The sequence below is a fragment of the Electrona antarctica genome, assembly GCF_951216825.1.
Source record: "Electrona antarctica genome assembly, chromosome: 18".
Lineage (NCBI taxonomy): Eukaryota > Metazoa > Chordata > Actinopteri > Myctophiformes > Myctophidae > Electrona > Electrona antarctica.
Genome location: NC_136799.1, coordinates 27,254,269 through 27,279,256, shown reverse-complemented (window position 1 = coordinate 27,279,256; position 24,988 = coordinate 27,254,269). Strand labels below are relative to the sequence as shown.

At 43.7% G+C, this 24,988-nt stretch overlaps 1 protein-coding gene across 1 annotated transcript in view; it reads left to right on the top strand.

The window, feature by feature from the left end:
- Window positions 1-24,899, top strand: part of dph6 (diphthamine biosynthesis 6) — a 75,064-nt gene extending 50,165 nt beyond the window's left edge. Inside the window, exons 13-15 of the mRNA XM_079527265.1 lie at window positions 11,620-11,865; window positions 17,354-17,744; window positions 22,764-24,899. Coding sequence (XP_079383391.1) covers window positions 11,620-11,865; window positions 17,354-17,744; window positions 22,764-22,882 — 756 coding nt within the window. The 3' untranslated portion in view covers window positions 22,883-24,899. The remainder of the gene's footprint in view (window positions 1-11,619; window positions 11,866-17,353; window positions 17,745-22,763) is intronic.
- Window positions 24,900-24,988: the final 89 nt, after the last annotated feature.

Below are 24,988 nucleotides of genomic sequence, written 5' to 3'. Positions count from 1 at the left end.
GGCTCTGCTCGGCCGAGAGATTGAAGGCTGTACTCCAAAACTACTGTGTTGCTGTTTTATCCGTAGTTACTGTTGGGACGACCCGGTGAGATTGCTAACACAGATTCAGTGTTTTAACGCTCTGCTCGCTTTGCGCAAGGTACATGGAAAACAGGAGGTTTGTTTCCTCTGCTGAATAGCTGAGTCATATAGCAGATGAGTAGAACATTTTGTGTGTGCGTGTGCGTGTGCGTGTGCGTGCGTGCGTGCGTGCGTGCGTGCGCGCGCGCTTGTTTGTGTGTTGGGTACTAGGGTAGATTCAGAGAGCGTTTGACTGACAAGTTGGGTTTCACGTTGGAACCTCTCCCCAGTGAGGCCGATTTGGGCTCTGCCTCTGTACATCACCTGTGTGTGTGTGTGTGTGTGTGTGTGTGTGTGTGTCAGCCAGCTTTACTCATCCTTCCCAAACACCCAGGTCAACTGTCTTCTCTTGAACTGGACAGACACACTAGTCACTGATCAAACCCTGTAAGACCATACCTGAGTGGTGTGTCAGTGTTTTATGCCCCAAGGCTACGTTGATATAGCACACACACACACACACACACACACACACACACACACACACACACACACACACACACACACACACACACACACACACACACACACACACACACGCACATGCACCTGTGCACTGTGTGCCTGGATCTTGTTTGTATGACAGGATATCCAGACTCAGTCATTAAATCTCAGTAACAGATGACTCCCTGTTTGTCTCAGATATGATTGACAGGACAAGTACAACACATTCAAATTAGATTCAGTGACATGTGTACAGACACGCACGTGCGCACGCACACACACACACACACACGCGTAAATGCTCCAAGTCAAACATAGGGAGCACAAACGCATTATGCTCATATCGGTGTAACAACTACACAAATTGGGCTGATAGGGTGACATGCATGTGGGTCCGCTTCTCGCACCCTCATGCCAGCACACTAGCATGCATGCGTGCACACCAACACACAGTGGCAATTTGGCAATAACACCCTCCCTTTCCACCTCCAAACAGCTCCAGCATGTTCTTAGACATATATCTGCGATGACACATGGTCGCAGCCGTGGCCTGGGACAGCGGAGGAACGCAGGGTGGGGGATGGGAAGCTGTATCTGTGGTGCGTTTGTGCTTGTCGACGCGAGAGACCGAGTGCAGACATGCAGGCCACCTCGGATGTGATGCTGGGGTTCAGTTATACGGGAGGTGGTAGACAGCAGCAGGGGTGCATTGGGGGGTAATTATTTGCTCCCCCCCCCCCTGCCCCTCCCGCCCCCTACACCCCTCCCCTGTCCCCTCTTATGCCCAGTAAAATTCTTAGTGTTAGGTTTAACTAAGGTTTAACAAAGGGTACAAAGTGAACCAAATGGACCCATATGGGAGGATTTTATTGTCCATCCCCACAATCGCACAACCACGCAGGCGTGCGCTGGTACAGGCTCGTACCGGGCGAGGATGCTGGAAGGACCGGATCTGTCAGAGCGCATTGGCTCTCGCCGGGCGCCACGCGTGTGTCGTCTCCGTGGCTCTACCCCCCCCCCCCCCCACCCCCCCCCCCTCCATTAACGGGCCCCCGCCCGTCCCTGACAACTGATCCTAATTGCCTCTGAACAGCTCTTCGTGTATTATGGGTGCCTGACCACCTCGGCCCGTGTCAACAAGCCAAGGGATGGAGGGACAAAACCCACACAAACAAATACAGGTGGCATACGCTGTGAAACCCAGAGTATTAACACTGAGGGGGTAACTACAAATGTACCCATAAGTGTCCATTTTTTTTTGTAGTCAGCAATATACACTCACATACATGTGCATGTGTGAGCACACACACACACACACACACACACACACACACACACACACACACACACGCACACACACACGCACAGTACAATTTTACAGTGTTGATTTATCTATTTGTAACTTTGAGGGAGTGCACGTGTGACCAAAGCCAAACTGGTTAATTTGCTTACATTTGTATACTCTCAGAGTTAGATTGTACTGTTCACACACAAGAGGTAGACATGTGCCAGTGCAGTGATCCTTATCCACCCGCTCAGCCACTGGAGAATGGAGATGTTGGTCTCTGTTGTGTGTGAATATACAGTAGTGTGTGTGAATATACAGGAGTGTGTGTGAATATACAGTAGTGTGTGTGAACAGGTCTAACCCGGCTCCCCAACCACAGTCCACTCTCTTCTGTCTACTAGCCATGCAAAACCAACGGGCGAGGAGGGGAAAAACCTCATATTGCTTTTATTTATTTTTCTTATGAAACAATGTGTGCCAAATATTTTCTTATACAGAACATTACATTTAATGCAAATATATAAAATATGATATAGAGATGAACATTCAAGTTTAACTAAAGAATATGAACACAGTTATGTGTTTTGCTCGTGCGTGTGTTTGCACTCAGACATGCATGCGTGTGTGCATGCTTGTTTACTTGTCGCTGTGTATGATTGTTAGAATGAATAGACCTGAGATACCAAGACAGCATCTGAAACTCGTCATGTAGAGATTCCACCACTGTACTGCAAATCTCTGCCCAGCTTGTCTCCTTATTGCAGTTGTATCCACAACTACTCTCAATCAAAACACGGCAATTATTTGTAGCTCTGTGTGTGACTTATTACCCACACCCCTAGTATTTGTGTGTCATTTTCTCCACCTTTATTTGAATATGTAAAGAGGAGTGGCGTGGCTTTTTATTTGTGCCATAAAATAACAAATGCATAGATGAAAAGCATAGCGGCGTGTCCTGTCCACTTCCATCACTGTCTGGAAGAGGAGAGACGAATGACCATCCCATTACTATGGTAACTAGCCACTATATTCAGAGCTGCCTGAGTGTGTTTCTACCCCCGCAGTGACGAGAGGGCAAAGCTGACAGGGCCTTCACACAACGCACGCACGCACGCGCACACACACACACACACACACACATATACACAGATAGGAAGGGGCTGGAAAGTGCTTCTCGTGAAATACACTGACGGGTGGCAAAAATAGACGGAGACAAACAATACAGAGAGTGAATGCCCAGTGCTCCCACATACAGTAGTGACACTCATGGCACAGCGTTGGGTGAGAAAAGTAGCTGCCTGCCTTGGGAAGGTTTCAGTGCCACCCCAAAGTGAGACACTGGGGGAAAAAAAAACATTTTTTGGATCAGATTGTAATCAATTTAGATGTACATAAAGCACTGACTGTGATACCAGATTCATTTTCTTAACCACTTTCACCCTGGCATCCCTGTTTTGGATATGACAGTATAGTGGAAGAACAATTGTTTCAACATTTTCAAAATTCTTAAAAGCTTGCCTATTTTTTAATAGCTGAAGTATAATATGGTGCTTAAGTGGTTGCGTATGTTTTTACAAAGTCTATTTTTTTAAATATACTATTGTTTGTGTAGTTTGAAAAATACAAACATGTAAAAAACCAGTTGCCAGTGTTTGAGACTGGCATCCAGACACTTAGATTTCAGTAGTGCGGCTGGAATGAGCTATTTTAGGTTATTTCTGTGATTATTATGCTGCTATACAGTAGTTCTATGATTCCCACATATTAAACATGGCAGTAAGAGCCTCTGGTGAGAAATGATTATTACGTCCTCATGCAACGGTGGACTAGCATTGCCGCTTTGTCTTCATTTATTAAGGAGATGTTATTTTCTCTTTTTTCGAAGGCGCTGTAAAACCGGTGGCTCAGAGAGGAGTTAGCATTTATGTCCCATTTACTTTTGGCCACTCACTTTGTCATGAATTTCACATGGAGTGTTTCTACCGACTGCTAACTTTTAGCTTGGGTCATTCATTTTTCAAATGCCATTGTCATCTTAAGCACACTTAACTGTGGTACAAATTCTGGTGTTGAATTATAGACAATGTCCTGTTTCTCTATGGACATATCAGCATGCCCACTTTTATATACTGTAGATTTATTATTAATATTATGGATTTGTTATGTAAGGGGACATCAGGAGCATTCAATTTCTATAGGTACATTTTAGATATTTAGGTAGAGCTAACAGCATTTATTTAATTTGATGCATGAAGAGCAATGTAAATATTGTCCTTATTTTGGAGTTTATGCATATTCAAACTGGATTACAATTTTCATCTACACACTTACATTTTTTTTTATAATTCTCAAATAATGCCATCATTTTTGTCATTTTTTCTTGTTAGATACATTTTATTTTTCATTTTGTAGTTAGTAAAATGTTGCCCATTTTATCAACATGTTTCAGCAGATTTGTTTCATATTTACAATTTAAGTTCAATGTATAACAAGATCATAAAGATTGCGGGTGAAATCCCACAGCAGTTTGTAATTTCCATGTCCATCATATTCCTACAATGAAAGATATCCAAGGAGACTGCAAGGCTTTATAGTCATCGCTCTGCCTGCTTTGTATAGACCTGGACTGGTATGGAACTCAGTCAGCACATTGTCTATAGGCTTTTACATGCAGTCACACTGCCATCTATTGAGAGGACAAGGAAGTACTCCTCTTTTCTCTCTCTCTCTCTCTCTCTCTCTCTCTCTCTCTCTCTCTCTCCCCCCCCTCTCTCTCTCTCTCTCTCTCCCCCCCCCCTCTCTCTCTCTCTCTCTCTCTCTCTCTCTCTCTCTCTCCCCCCCCCCTCTCTCTCTCTCTCTCTCTCTCTCTCTCTCTCTCTCTCTCCCCCCCTCTCTCTCTCTCTCTCTCTCCCCCCCCCCTCTCTCTCTCTCTCTCTCTCTCTCTCTCTCTCTCTCTCTCTCTCTCTCTCTCTCTCCCTCTCTCTGTCTTTATTTCCCTTTTTTGGTTTATTATTAGTGCTATTTCTCATTTCTTTGTAAAGCTGCGAGCAACAGCGTGTGTGTGTGTGTGTGTGTGTGTGTGTGCGTGTGCGTGTGCGTGTGCGTGTGCGTGTGTGTGTGTGTGTGTGTGTGTGTGTGTGTGTGTGTGTGTGTGTGTGTGTGTACTGATGGCTGTTGATAGGGATGCAGAGCGACTCTACTCTCCAGCTGCTACAGCAAGTGATAACCTGACGTGGCTCAGACAGTATGGACAGGGCATCCTTCACTGTTGATACACACACACACACACACACACACACACACACACACACACACACACACACACACACACACACACACACACACACTCATGAAAGTAGTTGTTGATGTTATGTATCAATTTATGAATAGATTTGGCACATCTTTTATTTATTGTTTACATTTTGATGCAACGTTCTGTGACACCTGTGATATTGATGCGTTATGTCCAGTACAGTATGACTTGGTGCTTCTACTGTACATTAGCAGCTGTGTTTACGACATGTACAAAGGTAAACAAAGGTTTCATTGGCCACCATAAAGGTTATAATATGAATAGACAGAAGAGACGAGGTGGTCTGGTCGCAGCAGAAAGAAAGAATGGGGGGGTTGAGGGTTGCAGTTTCAGCATCATTCAATCAGACAACATGCCCCTCAGCTGAAGCGGCGAGACCCTCCCCGATTCTCTCGAATTAGGGAGATTAGCAGGAAAGCGCATAATGCAGGATGATGGAATTTGTCATAATTTGCATTGTCCTGGAAAGATCTGGTTTGATAGAGCGATGCATGTAGGGGCTTGTCATGTCCCACGGGCAGGTCATAGAGGAAGCTTGGCAGAAATGATTTTTGCGATATGTGCATCAGTCGTAAAAGCCTCATAACCAATTTGTCAAGAAATGTGAGGTCGGGACAGTTGAAGGCAGCAGGGCATTTTGCCCTAACGCAATGAAAAAACATGCCCCCTCCAATCACTCCGCCATCCACAGTGTCTCTGTCTGGGGCTCTGCTGTGGCATTACGCATCACTATGCGCCTTTATTCCATTCTTACATCTTTGACAGTTTTGAATGTCATTATTATACATATATTTCTATTTAATAATTCATTCATAAATAAACAGTATGATTAATAAACAACAGTAGTAAAGGTTGCTCTCGGGAAGAAACCTCTTATCTCCACAGTTCATGTTTTGTTTTGTAAATGATTACCCTATTTTTGCTGCTTTTGTGTGACACTGTAGACCGACTACAGTGTCACAAAAAAGCAGCAAAAATAGCCGATCTCCAAGCTTCGCTTCGGGCCGCGTTTTGAGCTAGCAGGTGTGCTATTTTTTAATTTGAATTCTGAAAAGTAACAGTTTTGGACATGTGAGTTTTCCACTCGACAGCAATGATATTATATAGTTTATAGATCTAGTTTCTATAGGCATTTTAATTTGAAAACATACTTAATCAAAATGCAATTGAGTATTTAATTGAGATTGATAGTGGTGTGTTTTATGTATATAATTGCATGGATGTTGGCGTTTGAATGTACAGTATGTCTCTGAGCGTCCAACAGTCAGGCTCCCCTGACCTTGGTAATAGCACTGCGCTTCAGCTCCAGACCGGTAATAAGCATAAAGCTGACCAGAGCAGACATGACAGTGTTACTCTTCTCCACGGCTCGCTGTCTCCGGAGCGGGCATGTCGAGGGCAGACAGCCAGGCAGAATAGAAAGTACACTACAGTACACAAGCGTGGGGAAGGTGGGGAGGGGGGTGGCTTTGGGCCAGTGTCCCCCAAATCCCCACTTGAACTGACCACACATTGCCTCAACAATGCTTCATCTTAATGTTGTACTTTTGTGTTTTTTCTTCTAATTTTGCCACTGTAACAACCCTGTATGAACAATTATTATTATTATTATTATTATTATTATTATTATTATTATTATTATTATTATTATTATTATTATTATTATTATTATTATTATTATTATTATTTATCTATGCCATTTTAGACCTGGATTCCGTTGCACGCTTCATTTGGCTATTTATGTCACCATTTAAGTAACACTGATCTTGTGTGACATTTCAGCATACAAGGTTTAGGCTCAAACTGGAGCAAAAACAGAGAAAGAAATATTGAAAAAGAAAACATGGGGATGAAATTAAAAGGGTGAACACACACACACACACACACACACACACACACACGCACACACACACACACACACACACACGCACAGTGTATATATTTTGTATATATATATATATATATATATACTTTACACACCATGAAGCCCAGAGTCACATGAGGAGAGATGCTAGACTAGAGGGTTAGGTTGTGATTCTTGTTGAATGGTTTGTATTTCTCTAGAAATTAGGTGTCAGAAAAGGCAGGATTTCCTAAGGGCATAGCACAACACGACCACATCTCTTATCATTTCCCACACCCAGACGTGATCTGCTTTGAATGTGTTAATGCTGAACGAACCCCACAGACTGGGAAGCCAGTTCAAGATGAAATCATGGCACACAGACCTGACAAACTGCCATCCACTGCATAAGGATTATGCAGTCTTTCTGTACCCCCCCAATCTCTTTTTCAACCAACCCTCTCTCTCTTGATTTTTTACTATTTTCCAAGCTTTTAAACTTAGGTGGACAACATCAGGATAAAGGTTTTTGTTGCTTGAAATAAGTGTTCCAGGAGATTCAAAATCAAGTATTAAGATTTGAGTGGTGAATTATAATTCATATATAAAGGTACACTTGAGGTAGGATGTGGACAGTCTTGCCTTATGCTCAGAACGTACAGTACAGTACAGTACGTACAGTACTTATCCCACAACCCCCTCTGTCTTCCATTTGCGGTATTACATTTTCCCCTTTTAGCCGTGGAATCGATGTAAACAATGCTAAATGGATTTAGTGGCATTTCAATGAAAGGACATATTACAAATTTTAATCGAATTACGTTTCTTCCACTCACCCACTGTTTACCCCCTTAGCTTGGTTACATGTGTCCTTGCATTAGGGAAAAGTTAGACCATATTAATCTTGTCCGTTTTACACATTTTGTATTATCATTTTCCGGTTTAAATTATGCATAAGGTCTCAATGGGGGGAAATGTGACCATTAGCATATCTGATAGTAGTGGCGGAGCGCTTTTCCACCTCTCTCTGTCCTTGGAACGGTGGAACCAGCCAGAAAACCTGACTGTTCGTCGATACCAGGTCATTTTACCCAGGCCACCGCGGTTCATCCATACCATTCCTCAGCTCTGCTAATGACACTCAGAGATGTCCTCAGCGAGATGGGGCCCGCTAGGCTGAAAAAGCACTAGTGTGAATATAGCCCAGCTCTGTCTGGCCATGCCTTTCAGCTCTTTGACAAAAACAGCAATTAGAAACGCCTCAGACACTCCTGGCGGTTACAAGACACCGTTAAGGCCTGAAAGTGGACACAGCCAGTCGCTCCCTGAGTGCATTTACATATATGATACTGTCTGAAGCTGGAGCGAGCGAGGGAGGGAGAGAGTGGAGAGAGAGAGAGCGAGTGTCGTCGGGGCTGTTTGACCTTTTGACACGTCATTGGGTTTATGAAAAATGATGGTGTTTAAGCCATGAAATAAAGGTCGATAAAGCATGAAGCCAAAACACAGCTTTAATTAATGCTAAGCAGCTGGGCACGTGCTGTGTTTGCCTCAGACACTGAGCTCATTGAAAATTTGTTTGGCTTAGAGGGATTGTTGTGAAAATAAGGTCATAGATGAAGTTTGTGTCAAAGTCAATTGGTACTATAGGTTTTGGAACTCATACTGTACTCTTTATTATAATAAATGATGCATTTGTGCTTGGTCACAGCAATTGACTTTATACACTTGCCTTGCAGAAAAATGTATACCCAATAATATTTTTAAGCATAATGTAATCTACACTATAACAGGAATCCTAAAACGTTATTATCAAACACATTTTGGCTATGTGTCTTTGACACAAACTTCATTTATTCTTGACAGAATAACATTTTAACATCATATTAGCAGATATATTGCAAAAAGGGAATGGAAGATAAATAAACTAGTCATCATGAACTTGTCTTAGCATTGATTTACAATGAAAACTGTAACGCATTTTGCCCTTTCTTGTCTGTGGGCCATTTAGACTGCTAAGTCCTAGCATTTGAAAAATACTTAGCTTGTTATAGAAAGTTTAATGTCATGCAATTGTTTGACCCTTATGAATATTAAAGGTCCCCATCTCTGCCCCATTAAAAATGCATGTGGCATTGTGGTTGTTGATCACGTTTAGAACACCCATGCAAATTGGACTGTCTTCCCTGTCAGGGCCTAAGATGAATAATGTAGTTGTGTTGTATATTCTGGGACATAGCATTGACAGTCAATTAACAAGTTTGATTGGTGTGTGAACTCACTCTTTTGAACTGTTAATTTTATGTAAATAGTATTCGCTCTCCTCTCTACCATGTCTCTGCTCCCCCACCTTGCCAGTTCACCACAGAAAGATGTGCCCCCTCCGCAACCAAGCCCTCCTGTCCCTATCCCACCTCCCACTAAGAGTAACCAGAGCTGGATCCTTAATAATTGATCATCACACACCTGCTTGGCAGAAGCTTTGGGGATACTGCCTATAACAGTCGAGGGAGCGGGGGGGAGTTGGTTGGTGGTAGTCTCCTTTTGATATTCAAATCAACAAACGGTAGCCCTTCCCTTTGAATTCGAAATGGAGAGGGTGGCTCTTTTCATAGGAGAGACGCTTGTTAAGAGATCCTCCTGGCCACACGTCCAACCTGATGGAGCCACCCTGTGTCGGAGGAGATATGATGGCATTTGATGGCTCATAAATGGAATGCCAATGACAATTTGTTGTTGACATGCAGGGATCTGGCTTTTATGTTAGGCAGACGTAGATGTATGGCAGGCTCTCAGGCACATTTCCCTCGCAGGTAAATGATACGGTGATTGATCCGACCATTTGAATGCAAGGAGGCCCCGGCTACCACCTCCTCACCCGCCTCCTCTCCTCTCCTTTTCTTTCCCTCTGCCCCCTCGTCCTCCCTCCTCTGTCTCTCCTGTCTCCTGCGCTGTCCTGGTAATTTGGAGCAGCAGAAGCAGAAGCCGAAGATTCATCAAAGTTGACAAGTGAACCCAGGAGCTGGGAATCATGGGAAACCCATCTGATTATGGAAATGGCCGTGACCATGTCGCCCCTCCAGCTAAACAGTTGTGTAGCTAGCATATTTTTCCCCCTCCGTTTTTACTTCTTTCTGTTTTGCAGATATTTTTTAACAAGCTAATGTAATATATTTCAGAAAGGGAAAGAAATATATTAAATATGAAATATGAATTACAACAACATTGTCCATAACATACCAACATTGACACAGGTTTGTCCTGACAAGCTACCAAGTGAGGGAGAAGGGGGGTTCCGGGAGTTTTAGGAAGAGGTGCTAAGCCTTCAGTAATACCTCTGGTCCACACTTTAACCCTGGTAATCTGCCTGTGAAACACGATACCCGTGGATGTGCCTTTGCTAATCAGCTAAGGACCTTGTTTCGAGCCGTGTATCAATTGATTCAGGCCTCCTTGATCCTCTCTGGAGGTCCACGTCCATTCAGACCCCAGGGTCCCGGCTTGGCTGCCAATTAACAACATGTCACCCACAGCTGCTTGCATTGATCAGGAGTGACTGTCCAGCAGCTCAAACACTGGCAACCTTACGAGGGTCTCTAAAGACCTGACCTCAACAGCACTGTTCATCCCCACTCATCTCTCTGCATTAAACAGATAGATTTTTGTTTATTCATTTATTTTTTTATTGAATTGTGTAACTTCTCGCTCCAACATTGGCATTTAACATAGAATCTCAGCTAATTATCGCATAACTAATTCTTCTCTTGAATAACAGGTATGCTGCTACTCAGAAACACCTGCTTATTTTAGTGCTGTGAAATGAGTATTACTGCTGATGAGATACTGCAAAATGAGGAGGGAACTGGAACTTGTTAATTGATGCACTGTTCTCCAAATATCGACTGGTAATTGATGTTAATTTGATTGTTGCACCTTGCTGATGAAGTTGTGCTTTTTTGATTACATTTATTTTTGAAGTCTGGGGCTTGTTTCTTACACCTAGTTTGATTATTGAGTGATTATCACCTTTCATTTCAAGTTTAAATTCACCCCTTTAGTTAGACTAGTTAGAGAGTGAACAATATAAAACATTATCACTTCTATACAATGTCTAATGGTGTGTGTGTCTATGCGGTTTACAATTCAGGTTTTGAAATAAAATAAATGTTCTGTCAATATTGAACTCCACAACATCTTCACAAGCTATTCATTCGAGAGGATGACTGCATTTATCATGTTTGACATCACAGGCCAAGCTGTTGCAGCTCTTCCACGCCACACCAGTAACCAATTCTGTGGAAGGTTGTAATTGAGTTTCAAGCAATGGATTGATTTCTTGTAGAGAGATTTATTCCCTTAACACAGTGTGTGTGTCCCTGTGTACGTTGTGTGTATCTGTGTGTGTTCAAGGGTGCCACATGTGTGTGTTCAAGGGTGCCACAATGAAGTTCTCAATACGCGTAAGATGGCATCATTAACCTTAAGTGTCACCTTTCTTACCTTAGTAATGTTGATATTTCTACTGTGTGTGCGTGTGCGTGTGCATGCACGTGTGTGCGTGTGTGCGTGCGTGCGTGCGTGCGTGCTTGCGTGCGTGCGACTCCTCTGCAGGTGGATGAGTTGGTGTTCTGTGCAGGCCAGATCCCTTTGGTCCCCTGCACCATGCAGTTGGTAAAGGCTGGCATCAGGACGCAGGCTCAACTGGCCTTTAGCCATGTGGAGAAGGTACTGGACGCTGTGATGAGTGGATTGACCCTGGGTCATGTTCTCCAGGCCCATATCTATGCCACAAGAAGTCAAGATGTTCCCATCATCAGGGCAGTCTGGGAGAGCAGTCTGAGAGCCGCCCGAGAAAAGGTGAGTGATATGGTGACCAGAAGAGATTTCCGTGGTTTTGTATCATTTCCCCATGCACCTGTTACTGACAGAGAAAGACATGCCACATCTAGCTGTTTCCTTTATAGATGCCCATGAAAAATACATCACACATTGTCACTAATCCCTGGAAAAGATACACACAGAATAAAGTGGTATTCAAAAGGTAGGAATATTCACATTTCAATGTTATACTTAAAATATCAGAGCAAAGAAAATATATTGAATACTCATGCTTGTCAGAAACACTTTTCAGAAGTGTGTGTGTGTGTGTGTGTGTGTGTGTGTGTGTGTGTGTGTGTGTGTGTGTGTGTGTGTGTGTGTGTGTGTGTGTGTGTGTGTGTGTGTGTGTGTGTGTGTGTGTGTGTGTGTGTGTGTGTGTGTGTGTGTGTGTGTGTGTGTGTGAAAAAAGTGTACTTTCAAAATAAGCCAAAGTTCCTAGCCTCTCTCGTCCTCTGAGACTCAAGCCGCTGCGTCTGATATTTACCAGTGAGCACGCTCATGAAAACTTGATGATGTGGGAAACACTGGTGTCTTTGATAATATGGAGCTTGGCACAGAAGCAGATGTCTTCCTCAGAGCTTCCCTAATCCTTTGCCCCTGCACACCATTTTAGAGCTCCGCTCAACTCTCAGAGCAGCTTATCCCCTCTTCTCCACCTCCTCCACCCGCCCGCACCCCTGACACCTCCCTCCACCCCATCCTCTCCCCAGCTACAACTGCTGCTCTATGACTAATAGGGGCACCAGGCTTCCCCACAGGTCCTGCTCCTCCTGCAGTAATGTCTGTCTGGTCTGGGGAATTTGGGGTCTGGGGAGAGAGGATGGAACTGGAAGTACTGTGGATGAGCGACTCCTGGGAGGTTTGGAATGGTAGAATTTTGACTCTCTGCCAATTCTGCAAAAGTCTCGTTCCATACAGGTAATTCCTGGTTAGGGCTAACACAGTTAATTATTTAGTTTCAGTTTATTTATTAACCATATCACCACGTTGGATTTGTATTATGTAAAATTAGCATGCATATTCAGACCACATGTCTAGTTTGAGATGAGTTTGGTTAGTCTCTTGTGAGGTGGTCAGAACTGGGCATCTGTTGCACTCCTTTGAGTTATGTCCCAGGAAAATCAAAATATTCATCTGGTGGACCCCACATAGGCACCACGGAGACTGTCCCAAATGAGCAGCTCTCATTTTCAAATGACTTCAAAAGACAAAGCCCTTTGATTGACAGCTATGGGTATGTCACCTGTAAACAGGTGAAGTAACCTGGTGTCCTCCCTCAGGGACAGAGATGACTTAAATAACTAACCCGACCTCCCACTCTGTCTGGATAGGACTTCCACGTATTTCTCTATCCCCTAACGCCCTCCCCTCTCTCTCTCACATCCGTTCTTTCTTTCGTGTCCCTTGTTCCTCTGTACTCTCTAGTGCAGAGGGAGGATGGAGTGGTATTAGGGAGGTGGAGAGAGAGAGAGGGGCTACAGTGGGGGCCTTCTGTTTCATCCCTAACCCAGTGCAATGCTCTCTCTCCCTGGGGTAGGGATTACACAAAGCGTCGGTGTTCATTTGAAGTGAGTGTAATGAGAATATTTAACTCCGGTCAAACAGAGATAACACAGCTCCCACAGAGAGGGACAAACGTAAGCTCCACCACCCCGGCTGGCTGCTCAAAACCTGCAAAACTTACTACCATAGGAACCAGCATCTCTTATTAAACTTCCAAACTGAGGCCTTTAAATGTAATTATAGCAACATGATACACAGTAACCTTGAAATTTGATGGGTCCAAATATTGTCGATCATTTTCATCTTTCTATGTTCTGTGAGACAGAAACCAGAAGTACTGTAGCTAGTGATTAATTTCACTATCATTGTATGGCCACACAGGTCTCACTTTTAGCACATAAACAAACGTGAACAAAACGTATTCTGCCAATATATAATCAAGTGAGTCCCGGTACTTAGTCACATTGTGTAACATTCATTTGAGTAGGTTTTGTTTCGACAACTATGGGATCTCAACAATGGTAGCAAAGTACCTTTGATTTGATTTGATTTGGTGGACCTTCACTGTTATATATGAGCAGTGAAGCATGCATATGACTGATAGGAACATAGTGGTGTGAAGCCACAGGGCTGTGTTGTTGTTATTCTACACTGATCATTTCTCAAATCAGGTGGATGAAGACGCTCGCAGGGTTAATTGGGAGCATGCTGGAGTTGCTAGAAGTGTGAAATCGTATTTACGGTGAATCAAACCGCGAGGTCTGTGTGTGTGTGTGTGTGTGTGTGTGTGTGTGTGTGTGTGTGTGTGTGTGTGTGTGTGTGTGTGTGTGTGTGTGTGTGTGTGTGTGTGTGTGTGTGTGTGTGTGTGTGTGTGTGTGTGTGTGTGTGTGTGTGCGCAAGATGAATGTGTGATACGTTGATAATTGTTAAACAGGTTTCACTTCTTATAGCAATGACAGGTTTCAAAAATATGTCAACTAGTGCTTTGTTGCAGATTATTGTTTGAGTAGGCATTCATATATTATATTTAATATTTTCTATTTTTTATTTTCTATTATTTCAAGCTCTGCTGCTGGAAGACTGGAAATAAGAACAGATATTACTAGAAAAAAAGTATATTCATTACTAATAAGGATATGCCTTGGAGATTGTGTTCTATTTCTATAATGGCAAGTTTTCACTATAGGTTATTAATTTTCCTGTTTAAGCAAACCTAAAAAAAAAAAAAAAAAAACTCAACTCAGAGATTTGTCGAACCCTTTCCTGTAAGCCTCCTCGTGCCCTTAAAAGCTCCCCTGACCCATGCCCTGTTGGCTCTTGCTGCAAAAGGACTGCTTAACAGACATAGCATTGTGTGTCTCATTTATACAAATGGCGTAGACCTTTGCTATGGAGTGGAATCTCAAATAGAGAGAGGCAGTGAGTGCACAGAGAGAGATATATAGAGAGGGAGAGAGAGGGAAAAATAAAGTGGGAAAGGATATTATGGGGACTGGCGGCGCTCGGCACTGAGCCACAGAGCCACACGCTGAAGGCGTCCCGCTGGGCAGGAAATGTAGGGGAACTGGCTAAGCGGCCAGGCCCCATCAGCTCCCCGCTGTTCACCGCCTTTACACCACTTCCTTATTACCGTGTTTACCGTTCAGCTTTCACGCCTCTCGGCCCTCCGACCGGCTGCACGCTCCAGGCACACGGGCAACAGAAAGAGGGAAAACGGGATTGGGGGGAGGGGGAGTGGAAAAAAAACAAACATAAAGAAAAGCAGGTCACACCCCATCAACGTATAGAGAGCTGAACGCAGCAGATCCAGACTTCATGGGTTTTACCTGCTGGCTGGCTGTAGATGGAGTGGGCCTGGAGACTGGGCTGGAACTGGAGTGGGGATGAAGTAATGAGATGGATTGCCTTAACTGCTGTACAGTGGGGCAGACCTGTCTCGCACGCACGCACACACACACTGCCACCTTCCAGCCAGCCCTCCAACTTGCCACTCCAGCACTTAGCTCCACCATACATCAAGATTTTGTCACCTCTTTATTTTATTGGATTAATCTAATAAATGATTTCTGGTCAGACAGGGGTGTCAGCCATTTGGAGTTCTACCCCTCTGGCATCCCCGGGCCGAGAGAGGCTTGCTGTAATAAAGTTCTGACCACACATACAGTACAAGCACACCATATTATTCACACAGAAATGTGCCACATGTATAACTTATTTGGATGCATGAAAAGACATACATGACCAAACCACCTCAGCAAAGAAAAGTCAGCAACAACCAGGGCACAGTAGTTGAACAAATAGTACAGTACATCTAATTACGTCCCTGGTTTGATTACAGCTGGAGATCTGTGTTGCATGTCCTTCCAAGACCCATTATGATGATTCAATGTTTGGAACTCTAAAGTAGTGTTTGGAACTACTGGTCATCCAATTCTAAGCGTTACTTCTGCATTCTTCTTCTTCTTGTTATCTCTGAGCAACTGTATGTTGGTTTCGGCAAAATAAACAATTGGATATTATATTAATATTCTTCATTCATAATGGAGTGTCATAACAAAAAAGACATACCTGAAATATTATTATAATAATAATAATAATAATAATGATGATGATAAAGTCAGCAAATGTGTCAATATAAGATGCTGAAACAGGCAGGGCTAGGATTGCAGCACAGCACCAAGATCCCTCCCAACTCTTTGTGGATGGCTGGTCTGGTGATGTACCTGCAAGGCCTGCATGGTGGCCTTTAAGCCTGGCTGAGTCTCCCCAGCCTCCCTGCATCCTGGGCGATCTCTATTGACAAGTGAACGAGCTGTCCCCTCCAGGAGAATACCTACCTTGTGCCAGTCGCTAATCTAACATTTATCAAAGCAGAGATGTGTGTATGTGTGCTGTCACTTTGCCCTACATGCTAACAGGTTCACAATGACACGGCTATTGTTCGCCACTGTGACAGTTGTTGTTGATCACTGCACAGTGTGCACACACTATAGTGGACTAAGGAAGTCCTTACCCTCCTCTAACATTAGCACGCATGCACGCACGCACGCACGCACACACACACACACACACACACACACACACACACACACACACACACACACACACACACACTGTGCCCCCGCAATGTTTTTCACTCTCAAAGGTGAGAGGTTAGCTGTTGATACACAATTAGGCCGTGGCTAAAGTTTAATCTGAAGGTAAGTGCTGCTTTGCTCAGACTGGTGGATTGGGTCATGACGGGTTCGTCTGTCAAAGGGGAAAAGAGGCTGCTGTCTGCTCTTGTCAATGATGTCTCTTCTTTCGTGAGTGAGTTTCAAAATAAAGTGTATGTAACCTGTTATTATTCTGCACTTACGAAGTGGGGTGTAAGTGGATGAAAATTGATCCAGCAAATTGAAAAGGGGGTTAAGTGTTTTTGCCCTATCGACTCCGACTGAAATGACGGTTGTATAAAACACTCATTTCTCTCCCATTAGCAGATGAAGCTACCACCAAGTATTATTAGCGGGCCACATTGTATGCTGCTACAAGACATTTTGTTTTGCGGATAATGGCCCCTAGTAGAGGAGAAGAATGAAGACATTTTTACTTTGTAGATAGAATCGAGGCAGTTTTCCACTAAATGTCTTAGGTGAAATGGTGCCACAACATTCTGAGAATGATCTTCATTGAAAGGTGAAAAGCCATATTTGGTGGGTGCTGTCATGTCTGTCGATTTCACTCACAAACAATGGATACATTGGTGCATTTTGTTTATGGTGTTTGTAGACCCTGGCCCCTGCCTTCCTGTCAAATTGTTAGGAACCTATTATTACCTTGCAATCTCATGTTAATTGGTATTTTGCAAGAGAAAATCCCATCTTGGTGAAATGAGATGGGGAGATTTTTGTTATGTTATCTACAGCATGTGTGACAGCGGCATTTGCCAACGAGTTTTGAAAAGCGTGTTTCTATCTTGCAGGGCTCATTTGGGGGTCCAGAGAACCAGAGTCCATTATTGGTTGCTGTGGTGCCTGCATTACCCAAGGCTGCATCCGTTGAGCTGCATGTCGCTGCCGCCCGAGACCATCCCGGAGAAAGGACTTCCTGTCACGTGACTACAGTGTTGGGGTGTGCATTGATAGAATGCCAAACCGTGATGTCCAGTGACAGCCAGAGCGCTACACTTTCCCTTTCCCTGGCCCAAGCTACACCTAACTCTGACCTAGGGGTAATAGATGTGAAGGATGCACTGGGGGCAATTGGTGCCATGTTCAACAACACCATGAAGAAGATGGAGACTGGGCTTTCGCCACTGTGTGCCAGGGTCTTCTATAAGTCTGATCACTCCTTGGCAGTGCCGATTGCTACAGGTATGTTAGTAAATATACACAACACACTCACTTGTACAGGATGTGTACATGATTTAATGTTTAAGCTTATGTTAAGTGTTAAGCTTATGTTACATTTACCACTTTCAACCTGGCATCCCTATTTTGGGCATGTCACTATAGTTGCACATTTTCAAACATTGCGTAAATAGCTGATCTGCAAGCTCACAACTAGCCTCGGAAACCCAGACGTTTTTATTTCCAGAAAGAAAAAAACAACTCACAACTTGTCGGATATTCTAGTATAAAAGGGCAGGTAAATGGTTAAATATAATTCTCTCTTCCTACCAAATTCTTTCCTAACCTCTGTGACAACATTATACACAAAGCAAAGAGCCTGCCTGCAGTCTCAGCCCCTCTCTCTCTCTCTCTCTCTCTCTCTCTCCCTCTCCCCCCTCTCTCTCTCTCCAAATAAAGTTGAAGGTGACACTATCCAAAGTAAACTCCGCCAAGTAGTCTAGGAAGCAGACTCTCCGGAGGATCTGCACTTCTTCCTCCGTGTTTAATTATTGTGAGCCGTTTGTTGTTTCTGCATTGTGTATGGTAGCCCAGAGCAGCTGGCACACTCTTTTGTCATCATTATACTTTTATATGCCACCGCCTTCCCCTCTCAGTATTCTTGGTCCTCATCAAGGCAAATATGGAATGGTATTTGTTTTATCCAGAGAGATGTTCTCTGTCCGAGGGGGAAAAAGGGCAACCAGAACATCTATAAAGCAAGGCTCGCCCGTCACGTCCTCACTGAAGCAATCAATTCAAATGTTTTGAATCCACGCCAAACCATGTCATCTTACTGTCATTTTTAGCTCCAGCATTCGTCGTCGTTAGGAAGGGGACACCAGTTGATGAATAGGAATAAGGATAGGTCTATTTGGGATGAGTGTGTTTGTACGTGTGAGCACAAACAGTGCTCTTTGTTTTGTCACCTAATTATATGATCATAATTCAATGTGTTGCTCGGAGGATCTCGGGGGAGCAGAGAACTGCTTAAGTTCACGCCAAGCGTGACATCCAAATTAATTTTGAAATGTTTATTATGGAGTGCTCTTTGTCTAGTGCAGACGAAGGCACTTATCTTGTACTTGCGGCTTTGTGAGCTTGAGTCTGGTTTATATGTCGCATGTCACTCCCAGTCCCTTATGGTCACTGCCCACTAAGGCAGTCTTATAAATTAGAGAGGACAACAACATACCATGAAATGTGTGTTTAATATGTGGACTATAATTCCTGTTTCTCAAGGCACAAGCAGCATGTACGTTACAACAAGCATTTTATGTGGTGGACAAATTCCTCAGGATTCTTCCTGTGGGTTCCTGTAGTGGAAAGACACAGCCTATGGATCATACTGTTTAAAACAGTTATTTTTCCTAATAAGAAATTTTTGGACAACCAGTTCATTTTTATACTGGGTCAGTGGGAACATAACAGAAAAATTATTTTCCATCTAAGAAAAGAAGATAACCATGCCTATAATGTGCGTTTCTTACTTTATTTTCCTATTAACTGTGCTATACCACACAGACCATTCCCCTCAAGCCAGATATTGACTCATCATTGAACTGGAATCTGTTACGTTCCCCTGCACGCTCAGCCAGTCCCTGGAAGCTCACCCACAGGCTCTTTTATGGGTCACCGGCACAGCGTACGCTCACTGGGTGATGAATCCCAAAAGTCAAAGGGGAGAAAAGTAACACCTCTGGCGCTAGCTGTCACCAACACACGACTGACTGCTGCCAAACACTGTAGCGTAATGTGACTGCACACACACACGTGACGCACGCACGCACGCACGCACGCACGCCCGCGCACACACACACGTGACACACGCGCGCACACACACACACACGCACACGCACACACAGTCACACACACACACAAAAGAAATTACTTTCGTTAGGATTCACATCTGATCGACAGGACATATGCTTTGAATGAAACCTTTAAACATCTTGTCTCAATGTGTTATTCACGACAGAGAGATTCAGGAGCCCCGCAGACCTCACCTTTTACTTTGTAGGTGCCACCCATTCATTCATGCTGTAAAATCATTTAGAGTAGAGTGGATGAATTGATGGATGGAAATAATTGCAGGGACAAGGAATGGAGCACGTGTGATTATTCAGACACAGTTTGGCAGACATTTGAAACATATTTTGAAGTGGAGCACAAATGTATTTTAATGCTTATTGAATAGTACAGTGTAGGGCTGGGCCATGTAGACAAAATCAAATATTTAGACCAAATTGTTTGAAATCTTAATTGTGACTAAATCTTTTTTTTCCTTCTTTTTCAAAATCCTTGGTTATTATCATTGTTTTTGATTTTTTTTTTGTATGAAATAAGTAAGTGATTAAAACGGTAAAAGACAACACTTAAGTCATATCATGATATTGCAATATCCAAATTGCAGACGATATCTAGTCTCATATCACCATAATATTGATATATTGTCCAGCCCTGGTACAGTGTTCAGGTTTCAGCACAAGTACAACAGCTTGTGTTGTTACATCAGTACTTAGTACTATATGATGTTCTGTAAGCTCTACTGCACACCCAGCCTCTCAGCCACATTCATTCTCCTTGGCCTAAATGAACAATTTTCATGAGCCAACACTTGCTAATTACCACCTCGTTTACCGGTTAATTTGAACCAGTTTGGGAGTCAGTGTAGCACAACTAAAAACCACTGGCTTTGGGCCTCGGCCACAGCTTAAAAGCCCCCTAAGCCCAGCAGGCATCAGATATTTTCACTCAAGAAGCCCCATTTCTCTCCTTTTCACCGCATTACACCCCACTAACACCATCGCCCCGCCTCCTCCTTGTCTAGGCTTACAATATTTCTATATTAATCAGGTCCACATAAATGGTCATTGATGGTTTGCACAAAAGGGTGTTGTGAGCATTAGTAATGATTTGGTGTTTGAAACACAGAGAGATTTAACAGCAGGCTTTTCAACTCTCTGCATGTTTGCCATGAAGCAGAATAATGGCGCGTACCCTTGGGTAGATGGTTTAGTTCCATCCCATTGCTAATGTGATTGCTTTTAGAATCCGTCTAATGGCCTCTGTCCACTGGGCCTCTCAATGAGACTCCCCATGTTGCCCAAAGGGGGGCTTGGGAGACTAGGGGAAGGGACATTTTCATGGAACCAAGGGAAGGCATTTGGTGTGGTGTTGTAGGATGGGAAGTAGTCACAGGTTTGTAGTAGCTGAGAAGTAACAATCAATTTCAGTTCTTCGTTCATCTGTCTCGCAGAATCATAAAAGAAATGCAAAAAATGTAATAACTTAATAACTTCACACGGTCACCTTCACCCTCTCCAGCCTCATGCACACGTTAGCTCCTGTGAGCTCTCAGATAAAGGCAAAAACACTCAAACAGAGCAATCGTGCAATTATTTCCTATGCTTTAACAGAGACACAAAAAGTCCTGAATCCTGATATGAAACAGGCCTTGCGTGAGAGGGCTGATAAACGTGTTTCTTTTCCTCTAATGTCATCTCCCCCCTTTCTGTGATCTCTCTGGCTCGATGTGTTCGAGTCATCTCCAGAGGATTCCGCTTCCCAGAGTGTACCTCTTGCTCAGATAACACATATTTAGGCTTTTAATATCACCCCCAAAAAAGCCCAGTGTTCATTGGGGGCCACTTTAAACTGTAGCGCATATTGGCTAATTAGCCTGTGTGGGCTCTTTGTGTAGCTGTTTGGCACGCTGTGTCTGCTTCTAATGAAAGAGGATGGGGCTTATTAAATGGTGCTGAACAGTGCTTGCAACCTTTTTGTCCTCATTTCCCTCTGTACAAGTTCACATTAGTGTCAGAACTTGGTGGAACCTGTGGCTGCCATTGCTGAAATTATGAACAAAGGTTTACCCAATTATGGTACATTTTGACATATATTTTGTTAGATACATGTAACGGTGTAGTATACGCAACTAATGTATTGGCAGATGTGATCATGTTGAGTGATAGTAAAGCCCATCCCCTGACGCATGTCAATATCGCTTCCCGAAAATAGCAGATTTCAGAGTTATTTTCATACTCGTACGAAGCAAGACACTGTTAGCTTGAATATCGGTTATATTCACAGCATACTCTCCTACCCTGACACTGAACCCAGTAACCACACCCCAGTCAACATGCTGTTAGACTAGGAGAAATAAGCCAGGACAGCCAGCCGCGTGACAGGAACACTTGTGACCAATTAGACTGCGTGGAGCAGGAGAGGAAAGGCCTGACATCCCAGCGGGCCTCTGCTAAATGGACAGACTGTCATCAACCCTGGGCTCCCAGACACTCAATGAATTCTCACATGTGCACTGTCTATCTGTAGGCAGCCATTGCACACTCACACTGCCTCACACTCCTACACGCACGCATGCACGCTTCCACACACGCACAATCTCTCAGCTCCATTCAAGCTGAGTAGCAGTCCCAACACAGTTTCCTGATGTCCCAATACAACAGGGATGGAAGATCCATTGCACAAGACACCCCCCAGCAAGCTGCTCAATTGTCCAAAAGGGCACAGCAGGCTTATTCCCTCCTCACTGTGTGTGTGTGTGTGTGTGTGTGTGTGTGTGTGTGTGTGTGTGTGTGTGTGTGTGTGTGTGTGTGTGTGTGTGTGTGTGTGTGTGTGTGTGTGTGTGTGTGTGTGTGTGTGTGTGTGTGTGTGTGTGTGTGCACGTACACGTTTGCATACCGTACAACGCTCTGTTTGTGAGTCTGGGAGAGGTTTCAGTAGCTATAGAGTTCAGTGCTTGCTGACCATATGTCTGCACTGCAGGGAATTAAAGTAGGGGGCTGCTGCTGCAATCTGCCAAGCATTTAAAAATGTCAATAATTTGTAAATATGCCTGTGTTCTCTAGTTTAGGGGTTAAGTGCAGGCCCTGAGGGGGCCTAATGCTCATCTCTAACATGCAGACCACTTCTTCAAGTTCTGATCCTACCTTCCTCCCACCCTTTTCTTTCTTCCATCCTCCACACCCCCGCCCCCACCAGGTCTTGAGGAATGTTTGAGAAGCACCGTCGGCCAGTCCAGTCCATCTGTGGCTCTGGTTCCGGTCCTGGACTTGCCTGACTCCCAGATCCTCCACCTGTCCTGCTGGCTCAGTATATAGTAAAACATCCAGAGTCAACAAACTGGACTTAAGTCATCCACAGCACTGGAATTCAATGGGGCGTACCTCAACGAGAGACTCGGACTGCCAAAGAACTTAAGGGCCTTTAAACGGAATGAGAAAATGTGGAGAGGAAGAAATACCCCTGATTTGAAGAAAAACATACTCCCAATTAATGTTGACTCTACAGATAAATGCACAGTTATGTTTGCTGATGATGCAGTGTTTTGAGCATGTATATGATCTGGTCAGTGACATAACCCAACACCCAGAACCAGTAATACACTGTGTCCTCTACCAGACTTCTGTATGGCAACAGCTGTTCCTCTGCCTTGGAGAGCAGCATTGTTGAAGCTCTGTAACCTAAAGGGCAACATACCAGAGCACACAAAGTTATAGGGTCTTCAGGGAAAGACACCAGAAGTCTCACACCATGAGGTGATAAAGTGTATCCCTGCATCTCCCGCTGTGTCTGATGGAGCCTCTCTTAGCACGCTAGCTAACTCCCCCCTCATAAAGACGCCGTGCCACCGCTGACACCATCTGTGCAGGAGATGGAAACCTATAGATTTACTTGGTGACTGTTTTGTGGCGATGTGTTATAGTGTACTGTAGGTGGGTAAGGTGACTGTGTTCTTCCCTATCATGCTCCATGGGACAGAGGTGTGTTATTATCGTGTAATAGGCAATCACGACCAAGCACCTGAAAAGATTAAGCCTCTTTATGTTCTCCATCGATTCTAAGGCAGCCTGGTTAATGGGAGAGGGACGTTACCCCATACATACAGCTGCAGGGCAAGTGCGTGCGTGCGTGCGTGCGTGCGTGCGTGCGTGCGTGCGTGCGTGCGTGCGTGCGTGCGTGCGTGCGTGTGTGCGTGTGTGTTTCATTGGGATTTTTGTGATGCAGTGCAGTGGAAGGAAAACAACACCATTAACCATTGGTCCTGGAACATTTATTTTCTCAAAGATCATGAACCATATTGACGATCGGAATTGGAATGTCTTCACTCCAGTTATTCTCTTCATTGTGCCGGTGATGGCGGGAGCACTGTGGGCTATTGATCTTCAGACATTTAGCTGTTGTGTTCATTGTTGTTATCAAAAATTGAACAGAGGCAACCAGCAGAGCCTGAATACTTTTATTGGGGGTCGAATAGCATAAACAAGCAATTATCTATGAGGGTGAGCAAACCAGACCACCATAAATATATGTGTTAATGTTTACGCATTCTGTTTAAAGGCTCCTCCACAGTGGGAGATTTTGACACCCTCCTATTCTAATTATGGAATGATGCAACTGGTTTACTCAAGGTTCAACACATCAAACCAATAAAGAGCAGCCTCATTTCATTTCATCATCAGTATTTTAGTAAAGCAAAACAACTACACTGCTTGATTAACATTAAATTAAACCATCAAAATTGTTTTGATGGACATAAATAATTGATTCTTTTTGGATGTCAACTAAAGTGGTTGTTATGCTCTTTCAATTGCACCGAAACCAGTACTTTGCCTTTTGGCAAAACTTAAAGACAGTGATGTTTTGTTGGCCCGCTTTTCTTGATTTAATGGACCACGAAGAGAATGAAAAAGAAAAACAGTTTAATTTCAGAAGAGCAAACTAAATAGATAAAATAAAGAAATGTCTATTAAATTGCTGAACAAAAGTTGGATGCTTTGGCCATTGAGTTTGTCTCTGTGAAATAACAGACCAGTCTAAAGGTTAAATACAAAATAAATAGTCAGCATTTCATTCAGTGTAAGAATTCAGCCATATAAAGTTTAGCGCCACACACATAGCCAGACAACCACTTGTTGCTCACTCACCACAGTAAACACTCCATTATGTATTTTTCCAGTAGACTAAGATGTTGTTTTCAGACAGACACAAGCAAAACCACCAAGTATATCATCACACCCTCAACCAAGCCATAGTGTGGCCCTACGGCTTGATACCCATTCCTTTTGTATGATCACTGTTTACTCTCCAGAATGAATAAAGACAAGGGTGACATTTTGTTTTCTCGTGTGTTTTGTCAAATGTGAATTTTCTATCAAACCTGCAACCACTCTACACACAAAAGTAGTCATTGTGGCCAACATTGT